This window comes from Peromyscus maniculatus, chromosome 4, assembly GCF_049852395.1.
Source record: "Peromyscus maniculatus bairdii isolate BWxNUB_F1_BW_parent chromosome 4, HU_Pman_BW_mat_3.1, whole genome shotgun sequence".
NCBI lineage: Eukaryota > Metazoa > Chordata > Mammalia > Rodentia > Cricetidae > Peromyscus > Peromyscus maniculatus.
Genome location: NC_134855.1, coordinates 67,614,831 through 67,636,482, shown reverse-complemented (window position 1 = coordinate 67,636,482; position 21,652 = coordinate 67,614,831). Strand labels below are relative to the sequence as shown.

At 41.3% G+C, this 21,652-nt stretch overlaps 1 protein-coding gene across 4 annotated transcripts in view; it reads right to left on the bottom strand.

Moving 5' to 3' along the window:
• The window catches only part of Nup160 (nucleoporin 160), a 72,465-nt gene that overhangs the window by 29,785 nt on the left and 21,028 nt on the right, over nt 1–21,652 (bottom strand). For 2 of the 4 annotated variants that reach the window (XM_006984389.4, XM_076569858.1), the window contains 14 exons: nt 21,320–21,434; nt 19,693–19,851; nt 16,549–16,626; nt 15,794–15,891; nt 13,045–13,129; nt 10,412–10,480; nt 9,915–9,998; nt 9,540–9,710; nt 6,902–7,001; nt 6,477–6,642; nt 5,855–5,982; nt 5,225–5,385; nt 1,631–1,764; nt 351–421 (listed from right to left, as the gene is read on the bottom strand). In XM_006984389.4, the coding sequence (XP_006984451.1) occupies nt 351–421; nt 1,631–1,764; nt 5,225–5,385; nt 5,855–5,982; nt 6,477–6,642; nt 6,902–7,001; nt 9,540–9,710; nt 9,915–9,998; nt 10,412–10,480; nt 13,045–13,129; nt 15,794–15,891; nt 16,549–16,626; nt 19,693–19,851; nt 21,320–21,434 (1,619 nt within the window). Of the gene's footprint in view, nt 1–350; nt 422–1,630; nt 1,765–5,224; nt 5,386–5,854; nt 5,983–6,460; nt 6,643–6,901; nt 7,002–9,539; nt 9,711–9,914; nt 9,999–10,411; nt 10,481–13,044; nt 13,130–15,793; nt 15,892–16,548; nt 16,627–19,692; nt 19,852–21,319; nt 21,435–21,652 lie in introns of those variants that run through there. The other 2 variants (XR_013050577.1, XM_076569859.1) reach the window with 2 other exon arrangements.

Genomic DNA, 21,652 nt, shown 5'->3' with positions numbered 1-21,652 from the left:
GGCTGTTACACAGAGAAACCCTGTCCCAAAAAACCAAAAACCATAAAAAACAAAACAAAAAAAAACCAGAAACACTAAAGGCAAGAGTCTGATTCTCAGGAAGATTTCTCTTGGTGGCCATCTATTATCTTCCTAATAGTGTTTATTTGTGCCATGTACAGCTACAACAGTCCTCATTTATGCCTGATCTGGGAGCACATCTTCACAGATGCCTTGCCATAACCACAGGTCTCAGGACATAGGTTGCCATGGCACGAAAGCAAACCATTTCTACAACAAAGGTGACAAGCATTTTAATACACAATAAGCCTCCAAATTAAAAGCAAATATATATATAGCCTATTCCTTACCCAATTTATTTGCCATTAAGGCACCAGAATCAGTTAATTCCAATACTGACAAATGCTGCAGATTAGATTCCCTATGAGAAAAGAGAAAAGAGTCTAATAAATACTCTGTTAAGCATTATGTCTCTAACTTTATTTTACATTGTTGATGAAATTAATAAAGTGTATGGAAAAACTCCACAGAAAGCTTAAAAAAAAAAAGCAGGGAACAGGAATCAGGATTTAGATTGCTGTCTGTCACATCATGCAAGGACTGTTCCAAGAGTCACTTGTGCACCAGAGCTCACTGACTAATGGCAGTATTAACTGTCACCTCCACAGAATCTAGAGTCATCTGGGAGGCAAGCACTCAGGCACACCAATGAAGGATCATCTAGTACTGTGGTCCTTAGAGAATGTCCGAGGGATTTTCTGGAGTGTGTCATTGATGAGGGAAGACCCATCTGCACTGGTTTGAGACCATGCCTAGGCAGGGAGTCCCAGACTCTGTATCGCGGAGAAAGGGGGCTGAGCACTAAGCATGCGTGTTGGCTGTGCCCTCTGTTTCCTGAGTGCAGCTGTAATCAGCTGCTTCAAGCTCCTGCAGTCATAGGGGCCTTTATCCCTGAACTGTGAGCTGCAGATGCCTTTGCAGGGTATTTTATCAGAGCAACAGGGAAAGGAGCACAACACTGTAGTCACTGGATTGTTCTTTCTTCTTTGCAAATACAGTTCAGTCTAATTTTAACAGCCATTTTGTGTATGGTTTAACTCTTCCTGCTTCATCTTATTTTGCCATCGATATGACTTATCTCCACATTATACACAAACTTTAGTATATAAACGTATATACACTAAAGCTTATATATATATTAACACTACTTTCTGATAAGTTACCCTCAACCATTAAAAAAAGGAGGACATAAAAGAGTTAATTATTTTTTTAAATAAACATAATTCCTTTTGAGTTTTGTCTTTTGTACGAGGCTGTCTCGTCTCTGCATGTCTGTGCACCATGTTTGGACAGCGACAATGGAGGCAAGACAGGGCACTGGACACCCTAGAACTGGAGTTAGACAGTTGTGAGTCGCCATGTGGGTGCCGGGCACTGAGCCCTCTGAAGAGTAGCTGATGCTCTTAACCACTGAGCCATCTCTTTAGCCCCAACTTCTCTGATTCTTAAAGGCAAATTGTTTCTGCACAACATGATTAAAAAAGACCCCCCAGTTCAATGCCCAGCACCCCAGCCAACAAGTCCCCTAACTATTTTAAAAATAGCTCTATTCTAAGACGATGACACTCACAGTGTGTCAACTGGAACGTCAGTTGCCAAGCACTGACTTGCCCACTTAATGAGATAGTAAGACAAGAGCAGGGGAGCTGTGCGATGCAGCAGGTCTTGCTGAGCCTGAAAGAGCTGGCCAGCTCCCAAGATCACCTAGGACAGAAAAGATGGTAAGCTGTTAGGATCGGTAACTCCTGAGTTCAGAAGAGGTAGAATAAAGCAACACAGTTAAGGGAACAGTATTGTAAAGGCAGTATACACACTAGTTGTTTGTTTGTTTGTTTGTTTGTTTGTTTTCGAGACAGGGTTTCTCTGTGTAATGGTCCTGGCTGTCCTAGAACTCGCTTTACAGACCAGGTTGGCCTTGAACTCACTGAGATTCACTTGCTTCTGCCTCCTAAGTACTGGGATTAATGGTGTGAGCCACCACCAACTGGCTCACACACTACATTTTTGGGTAGCAACTAGCAAAGTATTTTGCTGAATAATAAGTCAAAACAAACAAATATATCAAACAACAACAAACCAAAACAGTTTATTTCTTTTTCTTTTGTTTTTTTGAGACACGGCGTCTCTTCATAGCCTTGGCCATCTAGAAGTCATTATGTAGACCAGGCTGTCCTTGAACTCGCAGAGAGCTGCCTGCCTCTGCCTTCGAAGGGTTGGGATTAAAGATGTGTACCACCACACATGACTCAACCCAGTTCTGACTCAGGGAAGCTCACAGTGAAAAGAAACAAAGGAACAGAGAGATCTAAGTCTCTCCTGCTGCCACTGTAGTTCATGTTAAACCGGTCTGACCAATAGATGCAAATCTGTCAATGATACCCACAGTCTCCAAAATGTGTACAGCCTGCGACATCAACTCTATTCTCAGAACTCACTCTAGAGATAGTCAAAGAGGAACAGTAGCTGAAGGTCAGCCTCAGCTACACGGTGAGTTTGAGGCTACCGGAGACTCCCTCCCAAAAGAAAAAACAATGGCCACATTCTAGATAGCCAAGAATGGTTGAGTCAGTTATAATTGTACTAGAAAGCTACTAAAATACTAAGTAAAATATTCTGATTTATAAACAAAATCAAAAAATTATTTACATAGCAAAGGAGCACACAAGACAACAAAATGTCTATTCTGATTATTACTGGGTATATGGTTATAGATGACTGTTTAGTAGCTTACATGTATTTCATAAAGGTTCTATAATGAACATCTATTGCTTTTCTGTTTATCAAAAAAAGGCAAAGGAGCTGGGCATGGTGGCACATGCCTCTAACTCCAGTAGTTCTATCTAAAAAAATAGTAAGTGAGGGCTCATCTAAGTGAGGTTTTAGAAGCGTTTCCTATTTCGTGTTGGGGTTTTATTTTATTTATTTATTTATTTTTTTTAAAAGATGTATTTATTTATTATGTATACAGCATGTATGACTGCAGGCCAGAAGAGGGCACCAGATCTCATTATAGATGGTTGTGAGCCACCATGTGGTTGCTGGGAATTGAACTCAGGACCTCTGGAAGAGCAGTCAGTGCTCTTAACCTCTGAGCCATCTCTCCAGCCCCTTAAAAGACTCCCTTCTCTTTTTTTTTTTCTTTTTTTTTTTTTTGAGACAGGGTTTCTCTGTGTAGCTTTGCGCCTTTCCTGGGACTCACTTGGTAGCCCAGGCTGGCCTCGAACTCACAGAGATCCGCCTGGCTCTGCCTCCCGAGTGCTGGGATTAAAGGCGTGCGCCACCACCGCCCGGCTGTGTTGGGGTTTTAAAATTACCTTCCTGGAGCAGGAGCGGTGGCTCAGAGGGTTCGAGCACGTGCTGCTCTCGCAGAGGGACCCATCATCAGTTCCTAGCACCCACACAGTAGGTCATGAACAACTGTAACTCCAGTTTGAGGGGATCTGTTTGACACCTTCATTTGGTCTTTGAGGGCACCAAGAATGTATGCAGTGCATATACATACATACATGCAGGCCAAATACTCATACAAATAAAGAAGTATTTTTGCTTGTTTTTTCAAAGCAAGGTCTCTCTACATGTCTTGGAACTCTCTACACATACCAGGCTGGCCTCAAACTCACAGAGACACACCTGCCCCTGCAACCCCTCCCCCCACCATACCCCCGGCTGACTAAAATAAAAATGAGTCTTTAAAAAAAAGAAAAAATATATATACAGTATAAACACTCCTGGGAGCCTTGTCTTTTGGATCTTTATACAGTAACACAAATTGGTCTGACCTGGTTGTTTTCTTGCCAGGCTTGAACGAATTTATCAACTTAGAAACACATGGGTCTGAGGCCTTGGGTTTGATCCTCAGGCCTGGAGTGTCCAAGGAACAAAAAGATTCAATTGTGGGCAAAAAAGTAACCTTTTACACAATACATTAGTAGTGTGCAGTACGATCAGGGTGGTATGAGAAGGAAAAAATGGAAAAGGAAACAAAGGAAGGAGCAGAAAGGACCACAGAAACAAACGCTGCAAGCTCAAAACCGTGCTTAATGGAACCCCGCCCTCTACGCTTGGGCTCTGCTAGCCCGCCCAGATTGGTGCTAAGAAGATTATATCCTGCAAGAGCTGACCTGAGGAATCTGCACCACTAAACAGGCAGAGGTTAGAAACAGTGACCTGCTTCACAGTCTGAGTGTATTCGATTATGTTTATTTCTATTTATGTGACGACTAATGTATCAACTTGAAATTTAGAATCATCATGGAAATACACCTCTGGATGTGTCTGAGGATGTTTATAAGAATCTTCAACTGGGGCTGGAGAGATGGCTCAGAGGTTAAGAGCACTGGTTGTTCTTCCAGAGGTCATGAGTTCAATTCCCAGCAACCACATGATGGCTCACAACCATCTATAATGAGATCTGGTGCCCTCTTCTGACCTGCAGGTGTATATGCAGACAGAACACTCTATGCATAATAAATAAATAAATCTTTAAAAGAAAAATGTTCAACTGCTGGGTGGTAGTGGTGCATGCCTTTAATCTCAGCACTTGGGAGGCAGAGCCAGGTGGATCTCTATGAGTTCAAAGATAGCCTGGTCTACAGAAGGAGTTCCAGGACAGGCACCAAAACTACATAGAGAAACCCTGTCTTGAAAACAAAAAGAAAAAAAGAGAGAGAGAGAGAATGTTCAACTAAAGAAAAGGAAAGGAAGATTTAACTAAGGAGGGGATGATGGTCCATCCTGAATGTAGCTGGGACTATCTCATGGGCTGGGTCAATATCACAAAATGATAACACAAAATGTTTTCTTAGAAAAGTCCACGCCCACACTCCTGGGTGTCTTTCTTTCTAAGCACCCCTCTTTCTCTAATTCCCATGCTTACAATCTATACTTGAAATGTCTTTTTATTAAACCCCAACTCTGCACACAGTGAGCTGAGTGCCAGCATTTCTCTCTGCTTACTGACTGTGAGGCAATACCAACAGCCCCCTCCCACTCCTGGAGTCACAAGAGACTGGACCTTCAAACACCGAGTCAAGACTGGAAGCTGCCATTGTCAGGAATTTTGTCACGGCAGAAAGAAAAGAAACCAACAATACCTCTTTCATCTGGTATTTGTAGAGCCCCCAGTTAGGCTATGCCCAGGGTACAAACAAATGGTAGTACTTACTGCATCTCCTAGCCTTGTTAACAGCTGCTGTAAGATCAGGAGGTCTCGGCAGATGAGGAAACGAGTGCTGGCAATTTTATACACACCTCTGCACACAATACCCCCTGCTGTGCTGCTGCCATAGAGCTGGGAAAGATTCATTCGAACATTCAAAGGCTGAGCTGTAACATAAAAAATGGAGTTAGGGGCTCATCAGGTAAAGGAATCTGCTGCCAGGCCTGATAAGCTGAGCTCATTCCCGGGGACCCATGTAGTAGGAAAAAGCTGACCCCCCCTCAACAAGTTGTCTTCTGATCTCTGTATGTGCACCACAGCATATGTGTACATGCACATAAACAAAATAAATAAATGTAATAATCTGAAAAAGAAAAGTGGAATTAAATATAGCATTTAAAATATTATAATCACTATTAACTATGTCTATATGTGTCTATTTCTATGTGGTTATGTGCACATGAGTGCAGGTGCCCACAGACCAGTGACTCATACCCCTAGAACTGGCTTCAAGATACTTGATGTGGGTGTTGGGAAGTGAACTTGATTCCTCCGGAAAAACAATGCAAGCTCCTAACCACTGAGCCATCCCTCCAGCTCCATGTCATTGTTTTTGGTAAAAGCACACTTGTTTACCTGGGTCAAATCCCTTTTCCATTTCCACTTCTGTTTCATAATCCATTTCCCGTATGAGAAGTCCAATGGCATGGACAGGGTTTCTGATCTCTTGCAGTTTACTACAAATGTCCTCCATCACATTTTCTCTATATGACAATTAGAAAATTCCTGTGATTATTGACATTTAAGACAGGCTGTATGTGTGTTGCCCATAGTAAAGAGTGGAGACAATCATTCTGACATAAGATCCTCAAAAGTCCACAGAAATCACCTTCAGCTCTTTAGGAATGACCCACAAAATGAACACAAGGAAAACATTGGTATTTTTTTAGCATATCCAGCTCAATTAAGGGGTTACAGAAGTATATTTTATGAGTTTGTTTTCAGATCTGAATAAATATGCTTACTTTGTCCCCATAACATCTAAAACAGGGCTGTGAATATAGTTTAGTGGTAGAGCGCTTGCCTAGAACGTAAAAGGCCCAGGCTCCTCCCTAGCATCACACACACACAAACTCAGGAAAACTCACTTTAACATTAAAGCACAGCTTTTTATACTTGACCACACATTAAAAAATCTGTGATAACAAACACTGCTGTATTCCATTAGGAAATGCACTTTACCCTAAATTCTCCTTACACATCAATAGTGATCAAATCTTCCAAAATGTGCTCTGCAGCCTTTTCTGGAGACTGTAAGTTGTAACAACTGGTTTCCATCAAAACTGCCATATCCATGGTAACTGACTCTCCAATCATCCGGAGGCATTTTATAAGACATATAACATCCCGAGCCACATCTGCATCTGTGAGTGAGAGAATGTTAACACTGATGTCTGAAGCCATTAAGTCTACTGATTAATACATTGAAAGAGGCATCAATAATTAAATGAAAGTTAGCCCTTTTCCATAGCATAGGTGTTTAAGCCTTTGAGCTTAAAAAAAAAAAAATCTTCAGTGAGGTAAACTTCTCGAGACAGATCAGTGGTAATTAATGATTTTTGTGGCCATTTGAATAAAACATATAGGAAGGAGGTCAACTATAGACAGAACAATTATTATTACCATCTGATATGGTTGTCTCATCCTCAGTCAGAAGGTGCTCATCAGGCAGGAGATATAAATGATCTACTAAGGAAGATGGCACCAGGAAAGACAGGTATCCCTGCAAGTACAAAGCTTTCAGTTATTATTATTTTTTAATAATTCCTCTAGGTAACTCATAATCCATAATGTATCATACAGACAACAAACCATATTGTACATAATATTTATAAATAATTCTATGCCATTTTTTTAAAAATTGGAAGTGGCTAGGGGATGTAACTCAGTGGTAGAGGGCTTACCTAATTAATACATGCAGGCCTCAGGTCTGATTCTCAGCAGACAGAGAAAGAATGATAGAGCAAGCTAAGTCTTCTACTTTTACGTGTGTGTCTGTGTGTATGTATATGTTCAGTTGAGTCTAGGGGGGTGTGCATGTGTGTGTACAGGATAATCTTGGCTGTCACTCTCAGGAATGCAGTCCACCTCCTTTGAGACAGGTTTCTCACTGGCCTGGAAATCATAAATTAGGCTAGACTGACTGACCAGCAAGCCCCCAAGATCTATCTGTCCCCACCTCCCCATCACTGGGACCATAAACTTGCACAACCATAACTGGCATTTCTACATGGGTGCTAGGGTCTTTCTGCTTGCAAGGTGAACACTACAGATTGAACTATCTCCCTAGACACTGAATCGTGAGGAAAACACCAAATCACATTGAAAGATAAAACAGATGTAGTCTTCAGCCAGCAAGATGACGGCTCAATAGGTAAAGATGCCTGCTGCCAAGGCTAGCTACCCAAGTTTAATCCCTGGCATATGTGTGCCCCCACAGAGATACAGACAGTAAACAAATTAAAGATGTAATCACAATGTCAATGTCATAACAGGCAAAGATTGATAACATTGAGAGTATGCTAAGGAAACAACTAGGGCCAGCAAGGTGAGGCGGTTCAGCAGGTGAAGTGCTTGCTTCACACTGGCAACCTGGGTTTGATCCCTGGAACCCAGGACGGAAGGAGTGATGTGACTCCAAAAATTGTCCTCTGGCCTCCACATGCATGCTGTGGCATATGCACACCTGCTCACCACAAACAGACACCAAACAAAGTAATAAAAACTTAAAAACAAAATACACAAGTAAATATACTTAACATCTAAACATACTGGAGATTAGAGAGATGGCTCAGAGGTTAAGGACCTTTACTGGTTTTGCAGAGAATATGGGTTTGGTTCCCAGCACACATACCAGGTAGCTCACAACTGCCTATAATTCCAGCTCCAGGGAATCCAATACCCTCTGGCACCCACAGGCACCTGTACTCATGTAGTACACATAAACTCAAGCAGCCTCACACACAGAGAAACCCTGTCTTGGAAAACCCAGAAGATAAACAAATCTTAAAAAAGAGCGTTCTCTCTCTCTCTCTCTCTGGAAAACCCAGAAGATAAACAAATCTTAAAAACAAGCTCTCGCTCTCTCTCTCTCTCTCTCTCTCTCTCTCTCTCTCTCTCTCTCTCTCTCTCTCTCTCTCTCTCACACACACACACACACACACACACACACACACACACACACACACACACAGCAAGTTCTAAGAGAAACTCTGCCTCAGAAAAAAACCATAAACACCAAACACACACAGACACACAGACACACACCAAAAAACAAAAGCCCAAAACCTGTATAATGCCATTATCAATATCAAATTGATTGCCTGGGCTTTAAATTGTGCTGTGGTTATTTAAGACAATATCTGTGTTTTGTAAAAAGTATTTATTTTCTTTCATTGTGTATATACTTGTGTGTTGGAGTGTGCGTATATGCAGGAGTGAGTGTAAGCGCAGGTGACTACAGAGTCCACAAGAGGATGTTTGATCCCCTATAGCTGGAGTTACCGGTGGCTGCCTCTTGACATGGCTGCTGGGAATGGAATCAGGCCCTCTGTAAGCGTGGGAAGCACTCTCAACTATTAAGCCATCTCTCCAGTCCCAATATCTGTGCCCTGGATATGTGCTGAAATATTTACAGATAAAAAGGCATCAATAGTTCAGCAAAAAAGAAAAATGAGGAGTAGGAGAAAAAAAAAGAAGAAGAGGAGGAGTTGGAGGAGAAGGAATGCAGAGGCAAACTGGGGTGACGATAGAGTTCAGTGACATTATGGATGCTTGTTGGCATGAATGGGCTCGGATTCAATCCCTAGCAATAAAATCAACCCATCTACCAACGGAACCAACCAATTCACCCACCAAAATGGAAGCTAACAAGTGATGAGTATGGGTGAAGGGAATACAGAAATTTTTGTGTTATCATTATTATTGGTGTTTTTGTTTGGTTGTTGAAGCAGGGTCTCACTCTAGCCCACGTCACCAGGTTGACCTGGAACTTACGGTGGTGCTCCCATTTAATGTCCTAAATGATAGGATTTACAAGAATGAGCCATCTCGTTATATTTGTAACTTATATAAAAGTAAACAAATAAGACAGAAACCTAAAAGTACCAATAATAATGCAGAATACTAAAGTTCAAATGAATTATAGCTTTAGGTAAATGATCAAAACATAAAATCCTAAAAACGGCACCATGTACCACAGTAGCATTTGGAAGACTCATTGAGACATGCAGAGGAGCTGCGAGTGCTCCAGCTGGCTTACTTTCTTCAGGAGGCACACCATGTTTGTGAGAGGGTTCAAGTGTAGAGCAAGAGGATGGGAGAGGGCTTCCTGATACTGGAGACAGCAGGCATAGAACTTGCACCAGAATTCCTGCTGCAAGGTGCGAAATTCATCCTGGGAGAACTCATACTCTGTTACACTTCCTTGGAGCTGACAAAGAAAGAAAAGTTAACGTTTGGGGTTTGTTCTCTATAAAATATTTCCACTAAATCCACGGGATATGTATACATATCAAATTCCCTAACGAAAAGGCTTGAGAATTTATACTTTTTACTGATAGGATAAAAAATGATTAAGTCTGATAATTCTATCAGACAGACAAGATTGTTAATCTCACTCTTACCCACACCTCACCTCATTTTCAACAGCTAAAGTAATTTCTTTTTTTAGTTCACTCCATGAAAGATCCAAGTTCCTCTCAGTTCCCCGGCAGAAAATCTAAAATTAAAAGAAATGATTTCAGATCACTATCAAATACCCAAACTGAAGAAGTCTCACCTAACAGGCACTAAGGCAAACTTCAATTACACAGCAACATCAGGACTGCTGGGAGTCTCCTCCCCTCTAACACTGCACAAACAATTCCTAACAGCAATAGCAATTCTGAAGTTTAATCCAGAATAACCTTCAGAAATCTATGAGTCTGAAGGAATCATAACAAAATACATAAGGCTGGGCAGTGGTGGCATACGCCTTTAATCCCAGCACTCCGGAGGCAGAGCCAGGTGGTTCTGTGAGTTCAAGGCCAGCCTGGTCTACAGAGCGAGTTCCAGGACAGGCACCAAAACTACTCGGAGAAACCCTGTCTCGAAAACCAAAAACAAACAAACATTAGATATTTTCTTGCTCACCTGTAAAGCTTTTGATAAAGCTGCATTTATGAATCGTCCTGGTGTAAAAAGGCTCCGCAAATACATTTCCTATTAGAACATTAAAACAAAAGCTGTATCATTCTGAAGATGAAATTGGGAAAATACAAAGGAGGCTGGCCACACTGACTCTAATGTGTGAATTTCTACCAGATGATTTGGATACTCTGCCCTTCTACACTTGAGCAACGAATTTGCACTACAGTTACATTTCCACAGGGTAAGCAAAGAATGCAAGGCTTCCGGGACCACGACGATACACTATTCTGAATGGTGTGCACTCTACTGGGGACACTGAAAAACAAGGGGTCAGCTGTCACTCTTACAGGCAGAGTGGACCCAGCCTGTTGATGATATGCCCTGGTAAAAGAGCAGTTTTAACAAGCTGGTTTCCAGACCATCTCCACAAGGACTCGCATATAAAACAAACTGAAAATAGATACTGTAAATATATTCAAATAAACTGCAGAAAACTCTCATACAAAGACTACCGATTATAACAGGAAACTTCCACACTGCCTCATTATTTTGAACAAGACTCATGAACTAGATTTGCTTCTAAGCAAAGTCTGACTGACCTTCATTATGGATTCCTTTCTTCTGCTGAGCTGCTGCTGCTTCTTTTTCAAAAAAAGATTTAATTATTTTCATGTGTATTGATGTTTTGTCTGCATGTATGTCTGTGTGAGATTGCCAGATCCCCTGTACTGGAATTACAGACATTTGCGAGCTGCCATGAGTGCTAGGAACTGAACTCAGGTGCTCTGGAAGAGTAGACAGTGTTCTTAACCACTGAGCCATCTCTCCAGTCCATCTGCTGAGCTTTTTGATGAGTAATAAGATGAACACAATGGAACAAAAGGCTACTAATGATTATCATGTGACTTTGGCTTTAAACAAAACCCAAAAGCCAGTATTTGTTAACTGAATAATAAATAAGCATTATCAATGAACTCTAAGGATTAACATTTCGGCAACATTCAATTTCATACTTAAAGTGGGGTTTCCATAGGTGCAAATTTTTGTCATTTCAGCCTTAAAGTCCATAATCATTAAGATCATTTAGCACTAAGGCATCAACTAAAAACTTCTTTCATTTATCCTGAAGCTATATCCTTGAAAAAGGAGGAGACTGGCCTATTATGCTTTATTGTCTTACCTTTTCAAATTTTTTTCATTGCATGTATCTTTATAAAATTTAACCCCCCTGATGTGGTGCTGGGAATGGAACCCAGGTCTGGTGCATGTACTCTACCACTAGGTTATACTCTTCAGAATTTATCTGAATTCCACAGAATGTTTAAACAGGCAGAAATACTAATCACTAATCATTACATATCACTTATTGTATCATTATGCTATACTTCACAGATGTGTATAATAACTGTCAATTAAAAGGTTCAGGGGCAGCCAGGCAGTGGTAGCACACATCTTTAATCCCAGCACTCGTGAGGCAGACACAGGTGGATCTCTGTGAGTTAGAGGCCAGCCTGGTCTACACAGCAAGTTCATGGACAACCAAGGCTACAGAGAAACCCTGTCTCAAAACAAAACAAAATAAACAAACAAATGGCTTGGGGGCTGGAGAGATGGCTCAGTGGTTAAGAGCACTTGTTGCTCTTGCAGAGGACCCAGCTTTGGTTCCTAGAACCCACCTGGCAGCTGACCACTGTTGTGGAATATTATTTTAAGATGTGTTACATTTGTTTATGCTGTGGAATATTTGTTTAATGATACAACGATGTGTTGCATTTGTTTAACCCTGTGAAGCTGTGTTACTTTGCCTGCCTAAAACATCTGATTGGTCTAATAAAGACTTGAATGGCAAATAACTAGGCAGGAGAGGGATAGGTGGGGTTGGCTAGGTAGACAGAATACATAGAAGAGAGAAGAGGGAGGAGAAAGAGGAGAGGATGCCAAGGGCCAGCCACCCAGCTGGAGTAACAAAGCCACCCACGGAGTAAGAAGGAAAGAGAGGTATATAGAATAGAGAAAGGTAAAAGCCCAGAGGTACAAGTAGACGGGATAGTTTAAGAAAAGCTGGACAGAAAAATGCCAAGCTAAGGCTGGGCATTCATAAATAAGAATAAGTCTCCGTGTACTTATTTGGGGGCTGAGTGGTGTCCCCCAAAGGCCAAAGAGTTTAAAAAAAAAAACAAAACAAACAAAAACCAATCAACTTATAGACCATCATCTATGACTCCAGTTCCAGGAATCCAACACTCTACTCTGAACTCTGTGGCCACCACCTGGCAACCACAGGGTGCACATACATACATACTGACTGAAATGAGAAGGCCAATGCACTGGCTTGTGCAGTTGAGATGTTCAGTGTCTGCTTTCAGACAATAAACTGAAAGGCTGGCATGGTGCTCTCAGGGCTTCATCTCTTTATTCTGCTTCTTCCCTTGCTGTTTCCCTTTTTAGACAGTACCTCTTCCCCTGATAGGGTCTATATTCTGTGTGTTTAGCTGCCCTGGAGGAAACAGCAGTACCTCAGTCCTCTGTCCCTGTGATGAACTGGCCTGGCCTGAATGATGTGTTAATTCCTGATGTGTTCATTGACCAGAACAGAATGTTCTGGGCTAACATGACATAACAGTTAACATACTTACTCTGGGGTCTTGGTCATCTCTGATGACAATTTCCTCTTCTGGCAGAGGCTGCATAAAAACTGGATTCCACTGACCTGCAACATTGCTATAAGAAAAAAGTCCAAAAGTTTACCAAAACATAGCACCACACTTTGGCAGTATCTGAGTAGGGAAGGCCTTATCAGTGAACCCCTGCAGCCAATCACTACTTAATTCTGTTACTGAGTACAGTTTGTACAGATGTATTCTTACTATCTTTGTGTGTGGGGGGTGTGTGTGTGTGCATAGATGTGCATGTCCTTGTGGAGGCCAGAGCTCAATGTCAAATATCTTTCTCAATTGTTCTCTACTTTATGTTTTAAATTATTTATTAGCTTATTTTTTTTTTTTTATTGTGAGTTGAGTGTCATAGTAGATATGTAGAGGTCAAAGGGAAAATTTTCAGGGTCTGTTCTCTCCTTACATCCTGAGTTCTGGGGGTTGAACTTAGGTGGTCAGGCTCCATAGCAAGCACTTTTACGTAGCAAGACACCTCAGCAGGCCCTGACCTTATTTTTTGAGACAGGGTCTCTCACTGAATCCAGAGTTCACCAATTTAGCTAGACTAAGCTGGCCAGGCAAGCTCCGGGATCCTCATGTCTTTGCCTCTGGGCTTGTGAGTGTGCACTGCCATGACAGGTTTGCTGGTGGCATGGGAGCTGGGGATCCAAACTCAGGGCTTCATGAATAAACAGCAGAAACTGCCAACTGAGTCATCTTCCTGCCCGATGTCTTATCTTTGACAGGCACCACCCTCAATTTAAAACCTGAAATATAAATCTACAAACAGCTCATCTTTATTAGATTTTTACTAGATAGTATGCAAGGTGCTGTTCTAAACAATACTCATGTATGCCCTACACTCTCCTCGGAGGGTGCATTACATCTAATTTGTAGCTGAGGAAGTGAGTCTTAAGGTCTATCACAGCTAACAAACAGCACAGCCAGGCTGGCAACCCCAAACCCAGAGCCTGTACCCTTTTTGTTTGACTTAAGACATGGATTTACTCTGTAGCTCTAGTGGGCTTCAATTCAATCTCTCAATATTCTTGCTTCGCCTACCAAGTACTGGGATTACAGGCATGTGCTACCAGGCCCAGCTCCAAGCCTCTGGTTTTTCATTACTTTGTTTGAATGCTACCTTTAAGGACTAAACTAATATTTTTCAAGGTCTCGCTTAGGGTCAGAATAGACCTTCTTACAATTCTACTCTCAAGTTTAGTGTTGAGGGTTCAATTTGTTTAAACGGTTCTCAAGCAGTACACAGAGGAATCTTGCAAGAACGGTGCTTCACACTTGATCTTAGCCAAAAGGCCAAAAAGCAATGGAAGAATGTCTCAGTGTTTGTGTTTGATTAAAAAATATTTAAATTTTTTTTATAAATATATTTGTAACTATTAAAAAATTTTTTAGATTAAGCTGGGCATGGTGGCATACATCTTTAATCCCAGCACTCGGGAGGCAGAGGCAGGTGGATCTCCGAGTCCAAGGCCAGCCTAGTCTACAGAGTGAATTCTAGAAGAGCTAGTGCACCACAGAAAAACCCTGTTTTGAAAAACGAAACAAAAAAAGTATTTTTTTAAAGATTATTTTTAATCCTCTATGGTATGTATGTGCGTGCCTATGTGAGTTCAAGTGTCCCAGGAAGCAAGAAGACTAGGAGGCTCTGGAGCAATGGGGCAGTTAGTTATAAGCCACCCGACGGGAGCTGGGAACTGTCCTTGAACCCTTAATTGCTGAGGCATCTTTCCAGAACCACAGCTGTTAAAAAGTTTAAAACTAAGCCGGGCGGTGGTGGCGCACGCCTTTAATCCCAGCACTCGGGAGGCAGAGCCAGGTGGATCTCTGTGAGTTCGAGGCCAGCCTGGACTACCAAGTGAGTCCCAGGAAAGGCGCAAAGCTACACAGAGAAACCCTGTCTCGAAAAACCAAAAAAAAAAAAAAAAAAGTTTAAAACTAAACCAATGCACATTAGATAAGTGTATCTAATAGTAGAGATTATCAAAACATTAAATTGTATAATTTTGTATCATAAAATATTAATTTTGCTCTATATATCAAAGTTCATTTTCTCTTATCTCTCTCTCTCTCTTCTTTTTTCAAGACAAGGTATCATGTACTCCAGACTGGCCCTAAACTATGTAGCTGAGGATGATCTTAAATTTCTAATCCTCCTGCCTCTCCTTCCAGAGTGCTGGAATTATAAGCATTCAAGGCCATACTTAGTTTTAGAGGTGCCAGGAATTGAATCTAAGGCTTTAAGTTCGAGAAAGGTACTCTATCTACTAAGCTACATTCTGAGCCCTGAAGTTCATTTTTCTCATGAGGAAAAAAAAGTTTCCTGTTTTAAAAAGTTTCAAAGAACCTTATTAGTTCAATCTACCTCTGATCTTATTTTAAGAAAATTGAGAATAAAAAGAAATTTCAATGTCTTTGCTAAGTTGTGGATATAAGGAACATTAGGTATTCAAGTATTAGCAGCAAATTTCCAGATTAGAAGTATTTGGGGTACAGACTATCTTTCCTAAGAAATACAATATTTTATCTTAACACAAGCCTAAGTATATTTGCTCTAAAACTAAAAGGTAAGAACCACAAAAGGGCACTTTAGAAAATTAATCAAGACAAACACATCAGAATCCTTCACATTTCATGGTTCCACACGAAAAGGTCTCATCTCAGTGTGGCTCTGCCCAGGGTTAAGAAGAAACAAAAGTTAAACAGTCCATACTGTTCAAAGTTGATGTATTTCACAATCGTTTGGTTCTCAGCATCGTGCCACAGGGCCCAGATATCCGTTGAAGTTAAGGCAAAATCGATCAGTGTCTCCTAGGAAGAAATGGGGGTGGGGGGAATAAGAAAGAAAAGGGAGCAGGGACTAAGTTTGTACTGACAAGAGAGAAAAATACATAAAAGTACAACATGCCATATGGACTTGATAAACCCCAACTTAAACTGTTTCTTTACATGAAGAGGGGCTGGAGAGAGAGCTCTGGTTCAGAGAGCTGGTTGCTCTCCCAGAAGATCCTGGCTAAATTCCTAAGACCCACATGGTGGGCTCTCCACTGTCTATACATGAAATATTTTAAGAATATAATCTTTTTGTTTGTTTGTTTGTTTTGTTTTTGTTTTTTGAGACAGGGTTTCTCTGTGTAGCTTTGCACCTTTCCTGGAACTCATTCTGTAGCCCAGGCTGGCCTCGAACTCACAGAGATCCGCCTGGCTCTGCCTCCCAAGTGCTGAGATTAAAGGCGTGCGCCACCACTGCCCGGCCAAGAATATAACCTTAAACAGAGCAAGTTTAAGGCCTTTTGAGACAGTCCTACTACACTGCCAACCTGGTCTGGAATTCCTGTGTTCAAATGTCCCTCTAGCTTCAGACTCACAAGTAGCTATGATTTCAAAGGCAAGCATCCTCACCAGGACATACATAGCCAACACTTCCTTCTTGTGCCTGTGTGAAATGCAGAGGATGGCTCAACTTACCTGAGAAGTGAACAGTGAAGAAATGTGATCTAAACTATAGCGATTATTCTCGGTGCTCACCAACTGGAAAACGCAGAACTGTGGAAACACAGTTAAAAGTCCATCACTTCATACAATCAACACATTACTCTTCTCAGGAAAGAATTCAGAAGTCTCCTACCTGAGTGCTAGGAATACAGGTGTGTGCCACCAGACTTAAATTAACATAAAGTTTCCATCTTAACCATTTTCAAGTATGCAGTTTAAATTGACATTGCTGTGCTACCAATATCCAGGACTCTTCATCTTGCAAAACTGAAACTCCATTCCTATCAAACAACTTCCCCAATACTCTGAATCCCTATCCCTTCTTCTGCCTGAAGCAGGTTCCGGCATGTATGTAGTGCACATGCTCACACACATACACATAAACTTAAAATATATAATATACAAAACATAAGTATTATATATAAGTATGTAAAAATGTTTTCCTTAAGTGACAGTTGAAGGCTAGGTTTAATGCAGTGGTAGAATCATTGCCTTAAGTGTGTAAGGCCCTGGGTTGAATCCCTTACACTGGAGGAAAAGACAAAACACAAACAACAATTAAGAAAATTCACTGTGTACTGACAATGTGATGACCTGTGCCTTATACCATAGGTAGGCAACTGTTCACAGGAAGATAAAGATGTTTTACATTTATTTTCTTTTGTTTTGGGGCGGGGGGTTGGTTTTTTGAGACAGGGTTTCTTTGTGTAGCTTTGTGCCTTTCCTGGATCTCACTCTGTAGACCAGACCAGGCTGGCCTCGAACTCACAGAGATCCACCTGCTTCTGCCTCCCAAGTGCTGGGATTAAAGGCATGCACCACCACCGCCCGGCTACATTTATTTATTGTTTGTTTGTATGTACATGTCTGCGAGTCTGTGTGGAGAACAACTTGCAGGAGCTGAACTCAGTGTCAGGTTCAGCTGCAAACACTTGTCCCCACTGAACCCACTTGCCATCATCCTCATCTAACCACTTTTTAAAAAGCTCTTTTGATTTAGATCTGGTTGCCTTGGAACTAACTATGTAGGCCAGGCTGGCCTCAAACTCACAGATTTGCCTGCTTCTGACTTCCAAGTGCTGGGATGAAAGGAGTGTGCCATCATGCCTGGCTTTAAAAAACATTGTTTTTAGAAAGAGAAAATGCTAATTTTTTTCTTTTCCCCAGCAGTGGGGACTAGAACCTAGGACTTTACTCATGGTAGGTAGTTTCACCACTTATCTGCAGTCCAGCCTCACAAGCAAGCTACCAGGAAAAAAAAACAAACACTGAAATTGTCTTCTGAGAGCTTAGCAGTTAAGAGCACTTAAGGAAACTGGGGCCCATCATTTCCATCAGACAGCTCACTAACACCTGTGACTCTGGCCTCACGGGATCTGACACCTTCTAGACTCTGTGGCATCTGTACACATAAGTGTGCGTACTCACACAAACACATATCTATCTAAACACAAAAATAAATCTTAAAAATCTACATAGGGGCTGAAGGTATAGTTCAGATAGCACAAATGTTTAGCATGTATGAAGTCTAAAGATTAAAAAAAAAAAAACAACCAAAAACCAAAAAACAGAGCTCAGAGCTGAGTGTGGTGGTGCACACCTTTACTCCCAGCACTTAGAAGGCACAGGCAGGGGATCTCTGAGTTTCAGTCCAGCCAGTGATACACGGTAAGATTCTTTCTCAAAAACAACAACAAACAAAAAAGAATTTAAAAACCACAATAAAATAACCCCAAAACAAAGAATTAGAATTCACCAATTTGGGGTTGGGGATTTAGCTCAGTGGTAGAGCGCTTGCCTAGCAAGCATAAGGCCCTGGGTTTGGTCCTCAGCTCTGGGGAAAAAAAAAAGAAAAGAATTCACCAGTTCATCACTATGGTATCTGTTATAGTAAAAACAAACACTTTATGAATTTTTGCCTGCTGTATGTCTATCATTACACATGTGCATACTAAGTAGCAAAGCAAACATATATTGTCGACTTTAGCCCAAACAAAACAGCAAAAATCCAGGAAACGCTGGCTGAGTACAGAGTTTTTTCAAGTGACTTGTGAAAAAGAATGAATTTATTCCATTTTTTTTTCTTTTGAGGCAGTCTTACGATGTCTCTTAGTGTAGCCTCAAAACCACGATAATCCTCTTGCCTCAGCCTTCTGAATGCTGGGATTTAGATATGTACCACAACACTAGGCTCATTTAATTTTTCATTACATTTTATTTATTTAGTATTCATGTGTGTGGTAACATGTGCCATGTCACTTGTGTGGAAGCCAGGGGACAACTTAAGGAGTTTCTCTTCTACCATGTGTCCTGGGATCTAACTCAGGTTGCCAGGCTTGAAGGCACGCACCTTTACCTACGAAGCCATCTTATCAGTTCTGTGATGAGAATTTCCCCTGGGGGAACAGGTGTCTCAGGTCCCAAACAGGAGAGGACAGCAGAGCCCAACAAAGAATTTGAAGACTCATGGGGAATCAAGCTCCAGTAGGCAAGGGAGACACCCTCTCTCTGGTGGGATCACAGCAAGCCTGTCCCAGTGCTGCTGCTATTAGTATATGCACACCGAGGCACAGCACCAGGCCAAACATACAGTACCCAGAATGGTTACTTGTTATTTGATTACACTACTGTATACATTCTGTATGCCTCACCTAAACACAACAGCAGTGTCTGGTTGGTGAACAACATTATTTCTAAACATTAATTTCCCCATAACTACGTACTAACATACTAACACCTACACTCCTTCTCAGCTATTTCATCTTTTCCACCTATATTTTCAAATTTGCTATCTTGTTTAGTTTGTTAACTTTCTCTTAGACTTCCCTTTAATCCTTACCTTTCACAATTTTCTTTCTTCCTTTTAAAAAATTTTTTAAATTTTATCCTGGTGTGATTGGACACTGGACAGTCTGGGAATTGAACCCAGTTCCTCTGGAACATCAGTCAGTGCTCTTAACCACTGAGCTATCTTTCTCTTCCACAATTCTAATTCATATATCAGCACAAAACCCAATCACCCTTGAACAACTTAGCGTTTGAAACACAGCTTGTGGACTCAATGAGCCTGACATTTCCCCAATCACTCCACGGAGAATAACTTGATACATTGCATACCTGTCCTCGTTTTGGAGCATGCATATATATTCCTAGGTAGAGCCCCATGGAAGGTGAATATGCAAGTCGTAATTTATGTCCTGTTCCTGCAGTGAGACGAAGGTCTTTGTTCACAGGGACATATTCCAGCATGTCAGCCACCATCAGGCACATTTGGTCCTGCCCAAGAGAAGAGTTAATAGGTGATGTTCAAAGAATATTGAGACTTGAAATGCATCCCTTACCATTTAAGAAAATGACTTTGTGGGGCCTGGCAGAGAGGCACATACATATCTTTAATCCCAGCACTTGGGAAGCAGAGGCAGGCAGATCTTTGTTGAGTTCAAGGCCAGCTTGGTCTACCATGGCAAGTTTCAGGCCAGCCATGGCTACACTGTGAGACCTTGCCTCAAAACAAACAAAATTACCAGCCTTTTTTTATCTTGAAAATTGTCTTATCAACATGCATTAAAAAAAAATTTGTTCTTAAAATTTTTATTACTAGCTGGGCAGTGGTGGTGCACGCCTTTAATCCCAGTACTCAGGAGGCAAAGCCAGGGAGACCTCTATGAGTTCGAGGCCAGCCAGGGCTACAGAGTGAGTTCCAGGAAAGGCTCAAGCTAAACAGAGAAACCCAGTCTCAAAAAACAAAACAAACAAACAAAAAAATTTATTGCTGGGCAGTGGTGGCACACGCCTTTAATCCCAGCACTTGGGAGGTAGAGGCAGGTGAACTCTGTGAGTTTGAGGCCAGCCTGGTCTACAGAGCGAATTCCAGGACAGGACAGGCTCCAAAGCTATACAGAGAAACCCTATCTTGAAAAACAAAACAAAAATGTATGTGTATGTATGTGCCTGGTGTCTTTGGAGATCAGGTGTCGGATCCCCTGGAAATGGAGTTATAGACAGTTGTGAGCCAGCATATAGGTGTTGGGAACTGAATCCCAACCCTCCGGAAGAGCAGCCAGTACTGTTAACCACTGTTAGCCAGAGCCATCTCTTCAGCCCCAACATGGATTTTAGTGACACAGTTGTGGGGACTAAAACCACCTGTAACTCTGTTCCAGGGTTCCGACACCCCTTCTGATGTCCTTAAGCACCAAGCATACATTAATCACACATGTTGAATGTAGGCAAAACAGTCATACACACAAATCTAAGAAAGATTTTTTGAAATGATTGTTGCTCTTAAGTAAAGACTGTACCTTTTTTTAAAATTTATTTTTATTTTATATTCATTAGTGTTTTGCCTGTATGTCTGTGAGGGTGTCAGATCCCTGGAACCAAAGTTACAGACAGCTGTGAGCTGCCGTGTGGGTGCTGGGAACTGAACCCAGCCCCTGGAAGAGCAGCCAGCACTCTTAAAACGCTGAGCCCCCTCTCTCCAGCCCTGAAGACTCTATCTTCCATTAATCTTTAAGCTCTATGTAGAGCTCGTAATCCTCAAAATAAAAAATAAAAAAAATAAACCAAAGTAGGGAAAAGTACAGAAAATGATGGTGATTCAGACGATCAGGATCTGAAAGTGTATCATAATTTCCAAACCAAATGATCCGATCATCTTTAAATGAGCAGCAGGACAGACTTCAATTCTTCCACATATCACACTCAGATTTTAACGTATGCCAATCATAAATGTAGTATTTACCTTGTAAGACCACATCCGTAGTTTATGATCCTGACACAGGGCAAAAATGAATGCATCGTGTTCAACACAATGAACAGCAAGACTGAGGGCACGATCCGAAGGCCCCTGATCACCCCTAAAAACAAAGGACAGGTTTTAGATTTTTCACCACTGCAAATAAGCAGATCATTAGAATTTGTGATTCAAGAGGTAAAATAAAATTATAAATGGATACTCTTAGCAGAAAGAACAAGAATTTATATGCTAGCATAAGACAAATACATTTCTATGTACTTTATACTAATTATTACCATAAAATTGAATAGGTTCTATATTATAAAAAGCAATTCATTT